Source organism: Lonchura striata, chromosome 1, assembly GCF_050655825.1.
Source record: "Lonchura striata isolate lonStrDom1 chromosome 1, ASM5065582v1, whole genome shotgun sequence".
NCBI classification, from domain to species: Eukaryota; Metazoa; Chordata; class Aves; order Passeriformes; family Estrildidae; genus Lonchura; species Lonchura striata.
The window spans coordinates 118020610-118038734 of NC_140703.1; the positions used below are offsets into that span (position 1 = coordinate 118020610).

Below are 18125 nucleotides of genomic sequence, written 5' to 3' on the forward strand. Positions count from 1 at the left end.
AGCGCAAAGCGAGCACCGCGCGGGGAGGAGCGACGGAAATCTGCTCTATGTCTCGGTGGGGGTATCCGAGTTTCCTTTAGCACAGACATCTCGCAAGTCTAGGGCGGGTGGGGAAGGGAGAGAGGAGACCGAAAGACCTTAGGGATGCGCAGGTTGTTTTTACTTTATCCATCGCCTGAGGGGGTGGTCTGTGAGGGCTGTGCAAAGGTGGGTTTTGTCTCTATATCCCTTGAAATACCACATAGGAGCAACTCAGTTTGTCCCACATTTGAACTTCTTGCTTTATGAAAGCAAAGAGTATTGGGCAATGTTTAGTCTAATGTAGCATCATAGTTGTGCTACAATGCTGTTTGTTGCCCTGATTTTTAAAAGTGTTTTCTTTTATAGTTCTTTTGAAAGTTTTAAAGTTCTCATAAAACTTCTTTAGCCTTCTGATAATGTTTACATATTTGAGAGTCGGAAGTTCCTACACAATTTCATGCATAAATAGAATAGTTTATGTATTTGTGGGTGGAGAGAAATGATTGATTGATCTTTAGACCAGTGTGATTGGAAAGGTAGTAATTCCATCCTCCAAACCAAAACAGTCACCTTTGGAATTCTATAAATACCACATGTTTGAATAAAACTAGCTCTTTTTCTCTTTTGAACTTACCAAGCTTCTGTGTACTCATTTCGTGTCCAATAGCGACAACTGTTAATAAAAACAAGATTTGATCCACGGTTTTTCTCCCTTCAAGAGCTATAATGTGAGAACATAATTTTTTGTAAAATATCTTAGGAAATAAGATTTATTGTTATTTTTTGCATATTTAAGAACACCCCAGACTAGACTCCTGTTTTGAAAGGGAAGAGTTGCACGAATAAATGCTCTAAGTAGTATTGATGATAGTAGCAGAACTACTATTAGTAATGTAATACTAATGTCATACTAATGTTACTAACTGAGCAGTACCAGCAACAATCACTGGTCTTGATGAAAATAAAATATTTAATTAATCTGAAAACCATTTGACACTGAAACTGAATAAAAGAGTTTAAGTAAAGGGAGTTTATTCAGCAAGCAGAGATGGAGAGAGCAAGAACAGTTATTTTCAAGTAGGGCTGTGGATCCTCATGTATACGAGGAGTGACTTTTTGTAATTATCACATTAATTTTGTTTCTGTGCAGTCAGAGGGAAACATTCAGCACACACTAAAGTCCTCTGGCCTTTTTGGGGCACCTTTTTTCATGTTTTTGACATGCCTGGTTGAGACAAGGCCATTTGCATCAGCTGAACGTAAATATATCTGAAATTGTTCAACTGAAACATTTTCACTCTTTATTTTGATATAAAAAATTACATTGTGTTCTACCAGTAAATCTAACATATATATTAATGTGTGCATGGCATGAACAAGTAAAAGGACTTCTTAAGTGTAACTACTTTATATTTTAAGTGGAATAAATCAAGCATGACAAAAATGTAAGCAAATTGATCCAAGTCAGTGATTTTTTTTCTCTAAAGTCAGTATTAAGGCAGATCAGCAGAACAATAAACAATGATGCTGCTTTTAAGGGGTCTTTCAAGTGATTATGAAACTGTTGACGGTGAAAATTTTTACACCCCAGCAGTAATTAAACAATTTTCCTTGGGGATGCCACTCACTAGTTCAGGTCAGCTAACTCCCCTAAGTTACTGCTACAGAAACTGTGTGGGGGGATAGTCGTCGATAGGATTTTAAGTTTTTACAGCCTGTTTGAACACCCATATGATTAAATTTTGATTTTATTAGGGCATCAGGGGCAGCAACGAAGCGGTCCCTAATGTGGCTGTACTCTGGACAAACTCATTTCGGTGCGTTCCATCACCGCCAGAAAATCTCCGACTTCCCAGGCGGGCAAAAGGCGCACTTTATTTACCCACCTCCCTCCGGTTCCCCCCCTTTGTTCCTTTAATTTTCGCGGCCCCGCTGCCAGCCCCCGGAGCACATGTGCGTGTCACCGCCGGGCGGAGGGGGAGGGAGGGAGCGCGGGCGGGCGCCTCTCGCATGGAGCCGGGGCTGAGGGCCCCGTGGTGATGCGGCAGCGGCAGCAGCGCCGCCCGTGAGCGGGCAGAGCCCCCTGAGAGCCGCCGCCCGCCCGCCCGGAGCACACGCGGGGCTCGGCCCCGCTCCATGGGCACCGATGGAATCTCTCCCGATCGCAGCCGCGCCTCAGCCCGCCATGGCCTCGGCCGGGTAAGCAGCGGCCGCCGCGGGGATCCGGCGGCGCCGGGGAAGGCTGCGCGGGAGCGCGGGGGACGGGACCGGCGGTGGGGGACGCCGCGGTGCTTCCCCTGCCCTCGGCGGGGCCGCGGGGGCTCGGACGCGGCGTACGGGACGCCAGAGGGGCCGCGAGTGGCGGCGGCGGGGCGGTGTGTCTGTGTGGGGAAGGGTCTGTGCGAGGCGGCCGTGTGGGCGCGGAGCGCCGAGGACTGGTTTAGTGCTTTCATCGGGGGACGGGGACACGCTCGGGGCGGCTTTGCCGGTGGCGGCGGCGGCGGGCGCGGAGCGCGGGGGGGCGGCGGGAGCGCCACAACATGGCGGCGGCGGCTGAGGGGACACGAGACCTTCCTCCCCCCCCTCCCGCGGAACCCGCCGCTGCTCTATGGCCCGTGCGCCGCGCTAGAGCGGCCGTTCGCAGCCACACGCCGCCTCGGCCAATGGCGAGAGGGCTTACAGCAGACGCAGCCAATCGCGAGGGGGCTTACAGCGGGGACGTCAGCGCGCGCCCGGGGCCGCGGTGCGCTGTGGGATACTGGAGGCCTCGCGTCGGGGCAGGAAGGAAGGGGGGGGTGTCATGGCGACGAATATCGAGGAGATCCTTCGGTCCTTTGTGGTCAGCAAATTCCGGGAGATCCAGGAGGAGCAGCAGCAGCAGCACGGCGGGTAACGGGGCGGTGGGGAGCGCCGGGGAAGGGCGCCGGGCGGAGAGAGACGGGCCGCGGCCTGAGGGTCGTGTCGGCGGCAACATGGCGGGGCCGGGGGGGGGTCGCGGCCGTGCGGGCGCCCTGAGGGAAGCACGGCCCGGGGCCCGGGAGAGGACGGTGGTGGGACGCGACCACTCGCTCTCTCCTCGGTTTCGGTGCTGTCCTCCCGTAGGGGCAGGCGCCTGTATGGTTTGTCTGATTTACGGCTAAATTTGCCGAGTTTTTCTCGTAAAAGAAGGAAAACCTTGGAAAGAACAAGGAAAAGCTGTCAGAGAGCGCATTATGTGTATTTATTTTGTGGAGGAAACCCCTATAAGGTACGAGCATGGGGGATGTGGCACATTCCACAATGTAGTTGTTTTTTTTTTCTTATTTTGCGTCTCAACCTCAGTAGTCACAAAGTGTCGGGGCTAAATAAGTGAGAATTAATCCAATGGCAGATTTTTTCCCTAAGAGCACGCCTTTTTCAGGAGACTAGAATACTGTTCTGAAGAGCTGGGTATAATAAATGCATGTGAACAACAAAAAATGTTCGAAAAAGGGCTTAAAACCGCTTGTATTAAATTGATTTTTAAAGTTATTTTGCTTTTGTTTTTTTTCTTTGGTTAGTGCAAATGTGGAAGGCCAGCCCAATGGTGACACGATCCCAGCTGAGCAAGCCGGGCCTTCCGAAGCCTCTGGAGCTGCTGGGAGTTGTCAGAGTGATCAGATAGTGCAGAAAATAGAGGAAGTGCTCTCTGGAGCCCTCGGGACAGAGCTGCAGTGCAACCCAGGTAATAAAACTCCCTCTGGCAAATCTGTTCTTGCTAAGAAGGCTGTGACTGCGCCTAAAATCAAATCAGTTTCACAGAGATGAAAATGTGCTTCCTGGAGCTGCTCCTCTGGCAAGTTGTGCGTTTGTTGTGAATTGTTAAATATTTTCTCTGCTTGATTTTACATCCAGAAGTGGCCAGAGAAATAAATAATCTAAAAATGGAGCTGGTTATATGTAAGCATTGCTACGGGGAAAAGTTGGAGTTTTTTTATTTCCAGTTCTGAAAGACATAAATAATTTCCATATATATATATATATGTCTATAAATTCTGAATTATTTTATATGTATCTACTACAGGGTCACTGAAGTGTTCTTAATGCCAAAGCTGATGCTGATAGAAGCAGTTTCTGCTTTGGGTTGGTTTTCAAGATTATTTTGAAATAATATTTATTACAAAACAGATCTGTGATGAACTACTGTTCAGTCAAAATATGATTTGCTTTTTTAAAGTGTAGATATTTATACTGCAGACTTGCAAAGGGATTTTTATGTGCCAGTCTCAGATCTTGAGTAAATGACTAGATTTTTTAAGGCTAAAAAGTCACATCTGAGTGTTTCCTCTTGTGGGATTGGTCCTTGCTGTAAAATTTCTGGCTGTGGAGGGTTGCTGAGCTGCTGAAGGCTATAATTACTGCATTTCCCATTTTTGGGAATTCAGACACAGGTGGCTGCAGTGCTGGGTGAGTACAGTTCCAGAGGCAGCACAGAAAAGCAGAGATTCTGCTGGCAGGAGTTTGGGATTGCTCTGGGGCTTTTTGCTCAGTGGTTTGTGTACCTTGAGCATTTTCAAGTTTTTAATTTATGCTCTACGAACAGCACTTCAGGCTGACATGGGGAGGTTTGGATAGGTTCTTGGTTGGTTGGTGGGTTTTGTTGGTTTTGTTTGGTGATGTGATTTTTATTTTTTGTTTTGCTCTTGTGTGGAGGACTGAGGCAAGGTCACATGGTAATAAAGAAGTGAGAGTTGTTAACTTGGAATTTAATAAACTTTCCTGTGGCAAACATTCCCACTGTCCATCTCGAAAAAGGAGTTGGGCAAGAGGCATTATCTGATTATCTGAATCTAATGAACTATCTTTGCAGAAAAGTTCATTTTATAGAACCCCAGAATATCCTTAGCTGGAGTGATCCACAGGGGTGCCTCAGCGCCAGACCCCCACCAACCCCACCCTGGGCATCCCTGGCAGCACTGCCCAAAGGCTCCTGGAGCTCTGGCAGCCTCAGGTCTGTGCCCATTCCCTGGGCAGTGCCAGCACCTCTGGGGAAGAGCCTTTCCCCGATTGCAGCCTGAGCTGGCCTGGCCCAGCCCCAGGCGCTCCCTGGTGCTGTCCCTGGCCCAGAGCAGAGATCGGAGCTGTCCCTGCAGCCCCGGGGAGTTCTGACCTCAGGCTGCTCCAGGCTGAGCTGCCCCAGGGACCTCAGGGGCCCCCTCCAGACCTTCCCTGTCCTCATGTCTCTCCTGGTTGCCAGGGCACTGCTGACTCAGCTCCAGCTGGCCATGGACCAGGACCCCCAGGGCCCTTCCCACAGCTGCTCTCCATCCACACAGCCAGGATTGCCCAGTCCAGCAGCTCCCCTGTTAAACTCCACATGGATGGGGATTGCCAATCTCTGTGATTTGTTGAGGTCTTTCTGCAGGGCTTCTCTGCACTCAAGAGGGCCAACAGCTCCTCCCCATTTATTGTCCTCAGCAGACTAATTATCCCTTTGAGTCCTGTGTCCAGGTTGCTAGTGAACTGGGCTGAGAATGGAGCCCTGCAGAACCCCACTAGTAACTAGTGTCTGCCCCATGTCGCCTCAGTCATTCCTAACATTGATTGCTCACCCACTGAGTAATGCAGTTCTCCAGCTGTGGGCTGGACATTTTGTCCATAAATTTGACTCTGCTTCACTCAATGCATTCACAGCAGTGTTGGTGCAAAAACTATTTCTAAGTTGCTTATCCCATAAATATGTGTCTGGTGTACTTGTTGTGGAATCGCAATTCACATTCATTTAACAGTGGTGTAAGTACCAAATGCTTTTGCAAGATTTTGGAGACTGGAAAACAGTGAGCTTTGGGATCATGGATTCTGATTGGAGTGTCTGTGTTGCTGCCCTGGCCTGTATAAATACAATAATTGAAAGGAACATGTAATCAGACTTCAACATACAGCTCCTATTTCACAGAAATCCCAGCAAGCTGCCTTTAACATAAAGTGCCTTTTTCCTGAAAACATGGCACTAGGACTCCAGAAGGGCAAGAACCTAACAAAGGTTAAATCCAGAGGGAAGTGAGGTACAGAATTAAAAGGTGGTGATGGAAACCCCAGACTCACTCTTTCCCTTCCCCATCAGTGATTTGCTTGTCCCCAGAGTTATCTGATTTTGTTACTTTACAGCTGGAAGCAAACACTCTCAGAGGAACATGCAGCTTTGCAGCTGCAGTCCTGCCTGTCCCAGCAGCTGTTCCTCCTGTAGTGCCTTAAAGTTGTTTTGGGATTGGGGACATAAATGCTCTTTTCCCGAACTTGTTAGACCCCAGTGAGTAACTTAGTCAGTAAATACTCAGGGGATTTCTAACACAACAGCAACACTGGACTCACTCAGGGGTTAAAACACAGCAGGGGAGAGTGGCTGCTCAGGTCTTGTAGCATAAATCCCCACTTTGGTAATTTGTTTGGAAAATGGGAATTTTTGTTTATCTTCCATGTGCAGTGCTGGGGGTTTGAAAGCACATTCCCAGCCTCCTGTTAGAATGTGCTGCCCCACTGAATGTGGGTGGAGGGACATCCAGCCCATCTGCCCTGCTCAGGTGAGAGCCCACCTGCAGAGCTGCCCCAGCCCTGTCCCAGCACAGCAGGAGCTGGAGCTGCTGCAGAGAGCCCAGAGGAGGCTCCAGGATGAGCAGAGGGATGGAGCAGCTGTGCTGGCAGGAAAGGCTGGCACAGCTGGGATTGTTCACCTGCACAGGAGAAGCTTTGGGCTGAGCTCAGGGTGGCCTTGCAGGGCCTCAAGGAACCCCAGGAAAGCTGGAGAGAGACAATTTCCAGGGCATGGAGGGACAGGACACAAAGGAGTCATAAAATGGTTTGGATTGGAAGAGGGCCTTGTATTTTGTTCCAGACCCTCTGACCGTGAGCATGGTCACCTTCCACTATCCTGGGTTATTTCAAACCTTGTCAAGTCTGGCCTTGAACACCTCCAGGGATGGGACAGCTTTCCTGGGCAACCTGTGCCAGGGCATCACCTCCCTCACAGTGGAGAATTTTTTCCTAAGATCTAATCTAACCCTACTTTCCCTAGTTTTGAACCCACTGGTCCTTTTCCTGTCACTCCAGGCTCTTGTCAGTAGTCTTCCACCACCTTTACTGTACTGGAGGGTCATGGTTAGGTCTCCTGAAGTCTCTCCAGGCTGAACAATCCCAGCTGTGCCAACCTTTCCTCCCAGCAGAGCTGCTCCGTCCCTCTGCTCATTCTGGAGCCTCCTCTGGGCTCTCTGCAGCAGCTCCAGCTCCTCCTGTGCTGGGGCAGGGTTGGGGCAGCTCTGCAGGTGGGATCTCACCTGTGGGGCACAGGGGCACAATCCCAATCCCAGTCCCTCTCCTGATCCCCAGCTGGGGCTCAGCCCAGGGCACGGGGAACTCTGGGCTGGAGCAGGTCCAGCTCTCCCAGGACTGCTCCATCTGCTCATCCCAGCCTGGATTTATCCCAGGGGTTGCCCCAACTCAAGTGCAGCCTGTGGCCTTGTTAAACCTCAGCAGATTCCCACGGGGCCCTTCTGGAGCAGGTCCAGGTCCCTCTGGATGCCTCATCCTTTAGAGGTGTCACCTGCAGCTTGGTGTCACCTGCAAACCTGCTGAGGGTGCACTTGATCCTTCTGTCATTAATTAAGATATTAAGTAACACTGATTCACTAACAAAGCTATTAAGTAACATTGGTCTCAATATGGACTTCTGAGGGACACCACTGGTCACTGATGTCCGTCAGGACTTAGAGCTTTTGACCACTGTCTTCTGGATATGACCATCCAAACAACTGCTAATGCACCTGACAGTGCACCTGTCAAATTCTTCATTCCAGTTTGAAGAGAAGAATGTTGTGTGGGCACTGGGTCAAATACATTACAGAAGTCCAGATAAATGCCATCTGTAGCTCCTCCCTTACCCACTGATGTGGTCAGTCCACCGCAGGTGGTCAGACAGGATTTTCCCTTTGTGAAGCCATGCTGGTTGTTTCAAATCACTTCCCTGTCCTCCATGTGCCTTAGCAGAGCTTCTAGGAGGATCTGTTCCATTAACTTTCCAGCACAGAAAGTTGTGACTGACAGGGTGGTAATTCCCAGAATCATCCTCTGTTTCCTTCTTCAGGGCAATGGCATTTCATTGCCATAGGGCAAGGTTAGATCATGCATTAGGAGAAGAATCTTCCCTATTAGAGTGGGCAGGCCCTGGCACAGGGTGCCCAGAGCAGCTGTGGCTGCCCCTGGATCCCTGGCAGTGCCCAGGGCCAGGTTGGACACTGGGGTTGGAGCAGCCTGGGACAGTGGGAGGTGTCCCTGCCCACGGCAGGGAGTGGAACAAGATGAGCTTTCAGGTCCCTCCCAACCTAAACTGTTTCATGACTATGATACTACTTGGAAAGAGCTGGGTTCCCTCTGGACTTCTGAGCTGACTAACAAGATTTGGGTCATTTTTTGAAAAAAGTGTTGCTTAAAGTAACTCTGAGAGGAAGGAAAGAGAGCTGGAAAAGGAGTGTGTGCTGTTTGTGTGTGGTAGTCCAGTGAATTGAGCATGATTTGCAAGTTTAGTTGTTTTGTACCTCTGTCCATGTACTTCGCAACTACTCTGAAAGAATTTTTTATACGCAGTGTGACAAATGTTTACAAGGTAAATGTCATTTTTTCTAGATGTAGACAAAAATACTGTGAAAAATAGTACTCAGTCTACAAAAAGGAGCTCTACTGGTGAAGATGAAATTCCTAGGAAAAAAGCAAAGAAAAACAAGAAGCACAAAAGCAAGAAGAAGAAGAAAAAGAAGAAGAAAAGAAAGAAAGAGAAAAAGCATAAAAAGCAACCAAAGGAATCCAAGTTGAGTGCACGTCCTGGAGAACCTGCAGGCGTGCAGCCGGCCCCTCTCTTGGTGCCAGAGCAGTGCAGCTCCCAACTGAATGTACAGCATGGAGTGCTTGCAGATGCAAACCTGGCTGGCCACGTGCAGCCAGAACTGTGCTCAAAACCAGCTGAGGGGCTTGATAATCAAGCTTTAGGACTTGTTTCTCATTCAGTGACTGATTCTCAGCAAACTGCAGAAAATCTTGGAAGTGTGGAGGGGACTTTGTGTGCAGCAAATCCTCCATTTAATTTAGAAAGCATCCAGTCTAATATTGCAGAACATACTAGTATAGCTCAAACTAGAATTTGCACTAGTGAAGAACAAATTCAACAATCCCATGAAAATATTTATCCTGTAGCTGTTAATGCCAGTGTTGTTGATACTGGAAATTATACTTGGTCCGGCATCCCATCTGGAATTGTCAGTAAATTGGAGATTCAGAAAGATTCAGTAGAAGCACTAGGAGGTGCAGAAGTTACTCTGAAATCTCCAGGCATTGGGGAAGCAAAAGCTTCAGATGCAGCTCTGGAGCCTGAGACCATGGAGGTGTTGACTTACTCTGAAGCATCTCATCAGTCTGTGTCTCAGAGGACAGCACAGGGATTGGACACAGCTTCAGAATCCGTTTCCTTGGCAAGTGGTGTGACAACATCCCCTACACCTGCAAATTGGGCACCTCCAAGTGCTGTGGCTGGGCAAGAAGTGAAAATTCCAGAAACAGCTGAAAAATCTCTGCACATGGGAAATGTGAGAAGTGTGGAGAGACCTTTGGAGCTGGGGGGTGCGAACAGAACTTTGGAGCCATCCCTGCAGCCCTCAGTTATATCTGGGAGTTTGAGCATGACGCAGGGCAGCCCCATGGAGGCTTCCAGTGTTCTGAAAGCAGGTATACCTTTGCAACATCCTGTGACAGTATCTGCAGCCACCCATGTGACCCACGTGGAAATAAGTGCCAAAACACCTCCAGGACCAGGAGCTGTTACAAAAATGAAGGATACGGAACCAGCTATGGGAAGTGTGAAAGCTTTAGAAAGAACCGTGGAACCTGTGGGTGTTGTAGCAAAAGATGTCAGAGCAGCTCATGAAAGTCTGCAAGGCAAAAGTGTGGAAGGTACCACTGGTTCTGCAACAGCACTGGGTGCATCAGGAATGTTCCTACAACATGGAGTCTTGGCAGAAACAAGGAGTGTAGACAGAACCCAGGGATCTGCACTTCCAGCAGGACTGACAGGTATGAACATTGTTGCAGAGGCAAAAGGATTAGGAACAACTTCAGAACCCGCAGCGGTTGTACAGACCTTTGTTCCCCAGACAGCTCCAGAAGTCCATATGGCAGAGGGTTTTAGGAGTCCACAAGCAAAATATTCAGAAGGTACTTCATTGCCGAGAGAATCAAGACCTGAGAGTGAATCACATGTAAGAGGTTTGGCAGCTTCCCTGTCTTTGCAGAAGGAAAACACACAAGGTCCAGGAGGAGTCCTGACACCAGCAGCTGTGGTGGAAGCAAAAACTTTTACAACAACTTCGATGTCCTTACAAGTAGAAGGTGTGAAAGCTTCAGAAGAAGCTATACATTGTGGGACTGTTACAAGTCCAAGACTTCCTGCCTTAGAAAAGACTCCTGAACCTGTGCTTGTATGTGAAAGCGTGAAACCAGTTAGAGAGGCTGAGGCGTCAGCAGGGGTGATGCCATGGCAAGCCACAGCAGAGAGAGAACCTCTCCATGCAAGCCAAACAGAGAGTTCCATCAGTGCCCAATCGCAGCTCATGACACACACAATGCCCTCACAAACTGAGGTGCTGAGGAAGAGAAAGGATTCAGAGCACGTCCCAGAAGCAGAGACAAGGAGCAGAGAAGCAATCCTGGGAGCTGTGCAGACCTCAGAAACCAGTTCAGAATCTATTCAGGAGCAAATAGTAGGTCATTCAGCAGCAGTATTGGAGTCTTTGCCCAGAGTGGAAGAAAACAGTATGGCATCAGGAGTACTGACAGAATTGCCAGATATGCAAACTCAGGGATCTGCTGTAGAACATGAAATGGCAGCAAGGAGGACCAGCACACAAGGAAATGAGCTCTTGGAAATGGAGAAAGCAAAATATCTGGAGCCAGCATCAGAAGCTGGAGGAATGAGGTGGCTAGAGAGCATGAAAGAGTCTGCAACAGTAGAGGTGAAAGGTTCTGAAACAGGTGAAGAGCCTGAGGTACCCATGCATGATGCTTCAGCAGCTGCTCCAGAAAACTTGCATGCTGAAAAGCAACAAGATCTTCAAGTAAAACCTGCTACAGAGTGGAAGAGTTCAGAAGAGACTCCAGAAATCTTGGGTGCTTCTGAAGCAGTTCCAAAAACAGGGGATGTGAAAGGCCTGGAAACCACACTGGAACATGAAGTGACAGCTGAGGTACAATATGTAGAAGGAGTACAGAGTCAACAGGTGGAGGATATGGTGATTGAGAAGGAAGATGCAGAGCAGACTCAAACATCTGAGCCTTTAGTAGCAGAAACAGTTCTTAGTTCTTCACATGCAGCAGAGGAAGAAGTTTCAGCAGAGACTCCTGTAGCAGAAACACAAGATTTGGAAACAGCTCCTCGGACTGATGTAGAGCTGAAAGATGGAGAAGCAGCTGTAGGGTTGGAGGCAGAGACAAAAGATTTGGAAGCAGCTCCAGTACCTGAGACTGATGCAGAAGCAGGTCCAGAACTTATAGAGGAAGGCCAGTTGGAAGACACTCCAGAGGCTGAGGATATCAAAGAAGCAACTCCTGAAGAGGACTCAGAGAAAAGAGACTCGGAAACATCCGATGTGCAACCTGATGTGGCGGCACGAATGAAGGAGACTCTCATGAGGCTTGAGAATGTTATTGAAAAAAGTAGTCATAGAACCAGTGAGAAAAAACATGATTCAAAGAAACAGAAAAGGAGCCGTTCCAAGTCTCAGTCCAGATCTAGGAAGCGGAAGAAAAAGTCAAGGTCACGTTCTACTTCCAGGCGTTTGACCTCTAAAAGAGCACGTTCTAGGAGCAGAAATTATTCCGTTTCCAGAAAAAAGCATTCCAAATCGAGGTCCCGATCTGTGGAGAAGAGAGAGAGAATGTCTTCCCGGCGGTCCAGGCGTAGACTTTCTAGGTCATCTGACCGTTACAGGTCTAAATCCAGATCAGCAGAAAAGAGATTGTCCAGACGGAGACGCTCCAGGTCATCTGACCACTACAGGTCTAAATCCAGGTCAGTGGAGAAGCGACTGTCCTCCCGAAGGTCCAGACGCAGACGATCCAGGTCATCTGACCGTTACAGATCCAAGTCCAGGTCAGTGGAAAAGAGACTGTCCTCCCGAAGGTCTGGGCGCAGACGTTCCAGGTCTTCTGACCGCTACAGGTCTAAGTCACGGTCAGTGGAGAAGCGACTGTCCTCCCGAAGGTCCGGGCGCAGACGTTCCAGGTCTTCTGACCGCTACAGATCCAAGTCCAGATCAGTGGAGAAGCGACTGTCCTCCCGAAGGTCCGGGCGCAGACGTTCCAGGTCTTCTGATCGCTACAGATCCAAGTCCAGGTCGGTGGAGAAGCGGCTGTCCTCCCGAAGGTCCAGGCGGAGACGTTCCAGGTCATCCGACCGCTACAGGTCTAAGTCACGATCAGCAGAAAAGAGGTTGTCCTCCTGGCGATCCCGCCGCAGACATTCCAGGTCCTCTGACCGCTCAAAATCTAGATCCAGGTCTTCAGAAAAGGGCGGAGGCAAAGAATACTCCTGGAGGTTCAGACATCGGTCTGGTTCCTCTGATCGTTCAAAATCCAGGTCAAGATCTGTTGAGAAAAGAGGTCGGAAGGCATCTGTACGGAGGTCCAAACGTCAGCGCTCAAAGTCCTCGGATGGCTACAAGTCTCGATCCCGGTCAGTAGAAAAAAGGGATCGAAAGCAATCATCGCGGAAGTCTAAACGTCAGCGCTCCAAGTCCTCTGACCGCTACAAGTCTAGATCCAAATCAGTAGAAAAAAAGAAGGAATCCTCACGAAAATCCAAGCGTCGACGTTCAAAATCTTCTGAACGTTACAAGTCTAGGTCTAGGTCTGTTGAAAAAAAGCGCAAGGAGTCTTCAAAAAAATCCAAACGGAAGCGTTCCAAGTCCTCTGACAGTGTAAAGTCAAGGTCCAAATCTGTAGAAAAAAAAGATAAGTTATCCTCAGCAAAGTCCAGTAGCAAGCATGTGGAGTCTTCTGAACTTCAGGAGTCAGCCAAAGGTCTTGATAAAGATGTTCCTCAGTCTTCTTTTGAAAGTGAAGGTAAATCCTCTAATGGTCCCACATCAGTAGCTTTGTCTGATGAAGGAGTAAATGGCCCAGTGCTGCCACCATCATTTGGAAGTGGATTATCCCAAACTTCAGAGAATCTTGAGGAAGGCTCCTCATCTGTTGAAAAAGCAGCAGATCTGCAGCATCCTGCCATGTCTGAATTTGATACCTCCAAAACCCCAGATGACCAGGAATTGAGATCCACATCTGTGGAAAAAACACAGGATTCAGAGCTGTCTAGGACATCTGAAAATGGATCAACTGAAAAAGCGGCAGCTCTGGAGTCTTCATTGCCACCTGAGCTTCCATACTCCACATCCAAGTCAAGATCCTCATCTGTTGAAAATAGAGGAGATCTAGAAACTTCTTCAGTAGCAGAATTTCATGTCTCTGCATTGCATGAAGATGAGTCCAGAACTGCACCTCTCAAAGAAGTAGAAGGTCCAGAGCTTCCTCCAGCACTTAAAAGAGGCATGCAAATTCAGTCATCTTCTCTCCTGTCTGAAGGTGAGGTCTCCAACTTCTCTGATGGTTGTGAATCACAGCATATCCCTGGTGAACACAAAGAGCTTTCACAGGTTCTGCAAATACCTGAACGTGAGTCTTCCCAGCTGGCTGACAGCCCTGGAGCAGTGGAAGCTCAGAGGCCTTTCCTGCCACCTGAAATGATCCGCCCTGTGATCCCTGATGGCTGTGAGTCAGTCCAGATGCAGGAGCCTTCTCTGCCTTCTGACAGTGGACACTTCATGTCTCCTGATGGACCTGGATCAGGATCCAGCTTCACTGCACCAACACAGGAGCGTCCATTGTCTGTAGATGAGCCCTTTAAGTCACCCCATGGAAATGAACAAAGATTTTTATCTGTTGAAAAAGTCAAGACTCCAGATGTTTCCCTGACATCTGTGTGTGGTTCTGTTGAGGTGTCTGCTGACGTCATTTCAGTGTCTTCTTTTGAAGTTTGTGAGTCCAGATCATCTGTTGACAAAGCTTTAGACGGTCCAACGCATCCACAAGTGCTTGAGGTTGACTGCTCCAGATCTTCGGAAATACATGAATCAAGATACCTAACTGGAAAAATAGATGGTGCAGGATCTTTGGTGATATCTAAAAGTGGGATTCCCATATGCCATGATGGCCACAAAGCAAAGTACAATTCCTTTGAGCAAACAGAAAGTGCAGAACTGTCAGCGGCATCTGAGCTCCGGTGTTCCATCTTACCTGAAGGCTATAAATTGACATCTGCTGCAGTTGAAAAACTGGAGATCCAGAAGCCTTCCCTGTCACTGGAAAGTGGCTTCTCCATGTCTGCTGATGGCTGTGAATCCGTGGGCACGCCTGAAAAACTACAGCCCCCAGTGACTGCTGTGACATCGGCAGATGGGATCGTGCTGTTGCCTGACAGTCATGAGGTGAGACCCGTCCCTGCGGAGAAAGCAGAAATGCTGAATTCATCCGAAGTGAAACACGTGGCGTCCCCTGATGGCTACAAGCTGAGATCTGCCTACAGTGAAGAAGTGCAGGTGCAGGAGCCCTTTCTGATACAGGAAAGCAGGTGTTCTGTTGCTTCCGATGGTCATGAGTTGGCATCCGCCACTTTTGAAAGAGCTGAGGAGCCTTCTCAAGTGTCTGAAAATGAGTACACAATAGGGCTTGATGGCCCAGAGTTGACATCAACCCCTGCTGAAAAAACAGAGCTGCGGAAGCTCTATCAGATGCCTGAAGAAAGATGTCTGGAGTCCATCGACAGCCAGGACCTGCAGTCACTGTCTGCTGAAGAGACACAGGTAGAGCAGCCTGCTCTGGTGTCTGAAAATGAACATGCTGTGTCCTGGGTGGGCCAGGAATTGAGGTCCAGCTCTCCTGAGAAAGCAGAGATGCAGGAGGAGGCTGTTGTTCCTGACAGTGCTGTGTCTTGTAAAGATCACAGCTTGCCCTTGACTGGAAAACCAGAAGTGGAGGAGTGTTCTCTGCTGCCTGAAAATGAATACAGTGAGTCTCCTGAGGTCCAGGAGGTGATAGCCAGCCCTGCTGAGAAGGAGGTGCAAGAACCTTCTCTGACACCTGGCAATGAATATTCCATCTACCATCAAGGCCAAATACTGCAGTCTGGCCCCACTGAAAGCACAGCAGTGCCGGAGCCAGTGCTGGTCCCAGACAACCAATACGCTGCATCTCCCAAGGGGCAGGAGCTGCTCTGTGCTTACCCTGAAAAACCAGAGGTGCAGGAGTGTTCTTTGCTGTCTGAAAATGAGTACGAGGCATCCCCCAAAAGGCATCATTTGAGATCCAGTCCTGTTGAAAAAGAAGAATTGGAGGAACATTCTGAAGCATCTGAAAGTGAAAGTTCAATATCCACTGATAGCCAGGAGTTGCAGCCTGCTGTTGCTGGAAAAACAGAGCGGCGGGAGTTGTCCTTGTCTGAAGGTGAATGTCCCGTGACTCCTGAAGGTCAGGAGCTGCAGTCCAGCCCTGCTGAAGGAGTACTAGCCAAGGAACCTTCTCTGACATCTGAACATGCTCTGTCACCTGAAGAGTACGAGTCAAGATTGGGGCATGCTGAGGAAACAGTGGGTGTGGATTCTACTTTGGCAGCTGAACGTGACCATCTCTTTTTCGAGAGCCAGGAGGTGAGTTTCACCTCTCTTCAGAAAGCAGATGTGCGGGACCGTTCTCCAACACCTGAAAATGAACATGGAGCATCTCCTGATGGACAGGAGTTGAGATCCACCACTGTTGAAAAAGTAGATGGTCTTGAACCCTTGACACTGAATGATAGAGCCTCCATGTCCCCTGATGGCAGCGACTTGAATTCTACCACTGTTGAAAAAATGGATCATGCAATGCCTTCTTTAGTGCCTGAAGGGTGCTCGGTGTCTCCTGATAACTGCAGTGTGGGCCCTGGTGAAGAAACAGGGGATCTAGAGCCCTCTTTGAGATCTGAGCGTAGATACTCCACATCCTCATATCAGGAAGGTCAGGAGCCAAGGTCTCCCATGGAGGAAGAGGGTCTGGAGTCTTCTGTGACTTCTGAACATAGACGATCCCCATCCCCTGAGGGCCATGACCAGAAGTCTATTGCTGATGAAGAAATGGATGATCTGGAGAGGCGTTCCACTTCCCCTGATGAGCATGAGTCAAGATCTAGCATTGGTGAAGAAGCAGAGGATCTGGAGCAGCCTTTGACAACAGAACGTAGGTGCTCTGAGTCCTCTGATGAGCATGAGTCAAGGTCAACCACTGGAGAAGAGGCAGAGGATGCAGAGACCTCCTTGGCAGTTGAAAGAAGAGATTCCGTATCCTCTGATGACCGTGAGTCGAGGTCTGCTGCTGGGGAAGATGTAGAGGATGGGGAGCCCTCCTCGACAGCTGAACGTAGACACTCCACATCTTCTGATGACCATGAGTCTAGGTCTTCAGCTGATGAAGAAGCAGAGGATGTGACAGCTGAACATCGCTCTGTGTCTCCTGATGGACGTGAGTCAAGGTCAACCATTGGTGAAGAAGCAGAGGACCAGGAGCTCTCTTTGACAGCTGAGCGTAGACACTCCACATCTTCAGATGAACAGGAGTCAAGGTCTACTGCTGGTGAAGACGCAGAGGATGTGGAGCCCTCCTCAGCAGCTGAACAAAGAGATTCCACCTCATCAGATGAGCAAGAGTCAAGGTCTACTGCTGGTGAAGAAGCTGAGGATGTGGAACATCTGACAGCTGAACACAGACGTTCCGCATCCCCTGATGGGGCTGAATCAAGGTCTACCACTGCTGAAGAAGAAGGAGAGGATGCAGAGCCCTCCTTGACAGCTGAACAAAGAGAGTCCACATCATCAGATGAGCATGAGTCAGAGTCTTCCAGTGGTGAAGAGGAGGGAGAGGATGCAGAACCTTCTTTGGCAGATGAGGAAAAGCAGGATTCCATGCCTCTTGAGCAGTCAGAGGAACAGGACTCTTCTTTTGTCCCTGAAAGTAGACGTTCTGAGTCTTCCGAGCGTGAAAAATCCAGATCCAAATCTGTTGATAAAGCATCTGACAAGGAGTCTCCACAGAGATCTGTAAGCAGACACTCAAAGTCTCCTGCTCGACAGAAGAGTCGATCCACATCTGTGGAAAAAACAGCAGACAAGGAATCCGTGCGGAGGTACAGACGGAGACGCTCCAGGTCCACGGCTCGCCAGAGGAGCCAGTCAACATCTGTAGAGAAAACAGCAGACAAGGAGTCCTCACGCAGGTCCAGGCGGAGACGCTCCAGGTCCGCTGCTCGCCAGAGGAGCCAGTCCAAGTCTGTGGAGAAAGCAGCAGACAAAGATTCATCGCGCAGGTCCAGAAGCCGGCGCTCCAGGTCCTCCCAGCGCAGGTCCAAGAGATACGACACAGACTCGCGCTCCAGACGGAATCGCTCCAGGTCAGCCACGAGGAGAAGAGCATCCAGATCTCGGTCCAGCTCGTTGTCGCGTTCCAGGCACAGGAGGAGAAGCAGGTCGAGGTCGGCATCACGAAGGCGGCGTTCCGTGTCCAGAGACAGGCGCAAGAGGTCTCAGAGAAACAGATCGAGATCTACCGACAGGAGGAGGAGAAGATCCGACTCGAGAGACCGCAGGATATCGCTCCGATTGCGGAGCAGGAGTCGGACCCCTCTTCGCCAGAGGCGCTCGCGGTCCAGGGGAAGGAGGCGGAGCTCCAGCAGGTCCCCGATCCGGCTGCGGCGCTCGCGGTCCTCGGGGAGAAGGCGCTACAGCAGATCCCCCGACCGGCGCAGGTCCAGGTCCTCAGAGTTCTCCAGCAGATCGCCCAAACGTCTTACAGACCTGGGTAAGTGAGCGCTTTATTTTCAGTGGTTCCATGCCGAGGTGGAAGTGGGTGGATTTGCATTGTCCGATTCAGCTCTGGAGCATTCGTAAGGGATTTCTTAGAAGTCACTCTGTACATTAGTTTCAGGCAGTGACTTCCAGCAGGAAGTTTTATGTTGGAGAGGAATTTTGAGC

General features: G+C 49.5%; 1 protein-coding gene across 4 annotated transcripts in view; it reads left to right on the forward strand.

The window, feature by feature from the left end:
• Window positions 1–2004: 2004 nt before the first annotated feature.
• SON (SON DNA and RNA binding protein) overlaps window positions 2005–18125 on the forward strand; it is a 37173-nt gene continuing 21052 nt past the window's right edge. For 2 of the 4 annotated variants that reach the window (XM_021538733.4, XM_077781717.2), the window contains exons 1-3: window positions 2750–2910; window positions 3561–3724; window positions 8656–17952. In XM_021538733.4, the coding sequence (XP_021394408.3) occupies window positions 2822–2910; window positions 3561–3724; window positions 8656–17952 (9550 nt within the window). In that variant the 5' untranslated portion in view covers window positions 2750–2821. Of the gene's footprint in view, window positions 2221–2747; window positions 2911–3560; window positions 3725–8655; window positions 17953–18125 lie in introns of those variants that run through there. The other 2 variants (XM_077781716.2, XM_077781715.2) reach the window with 2 other exon arrangements.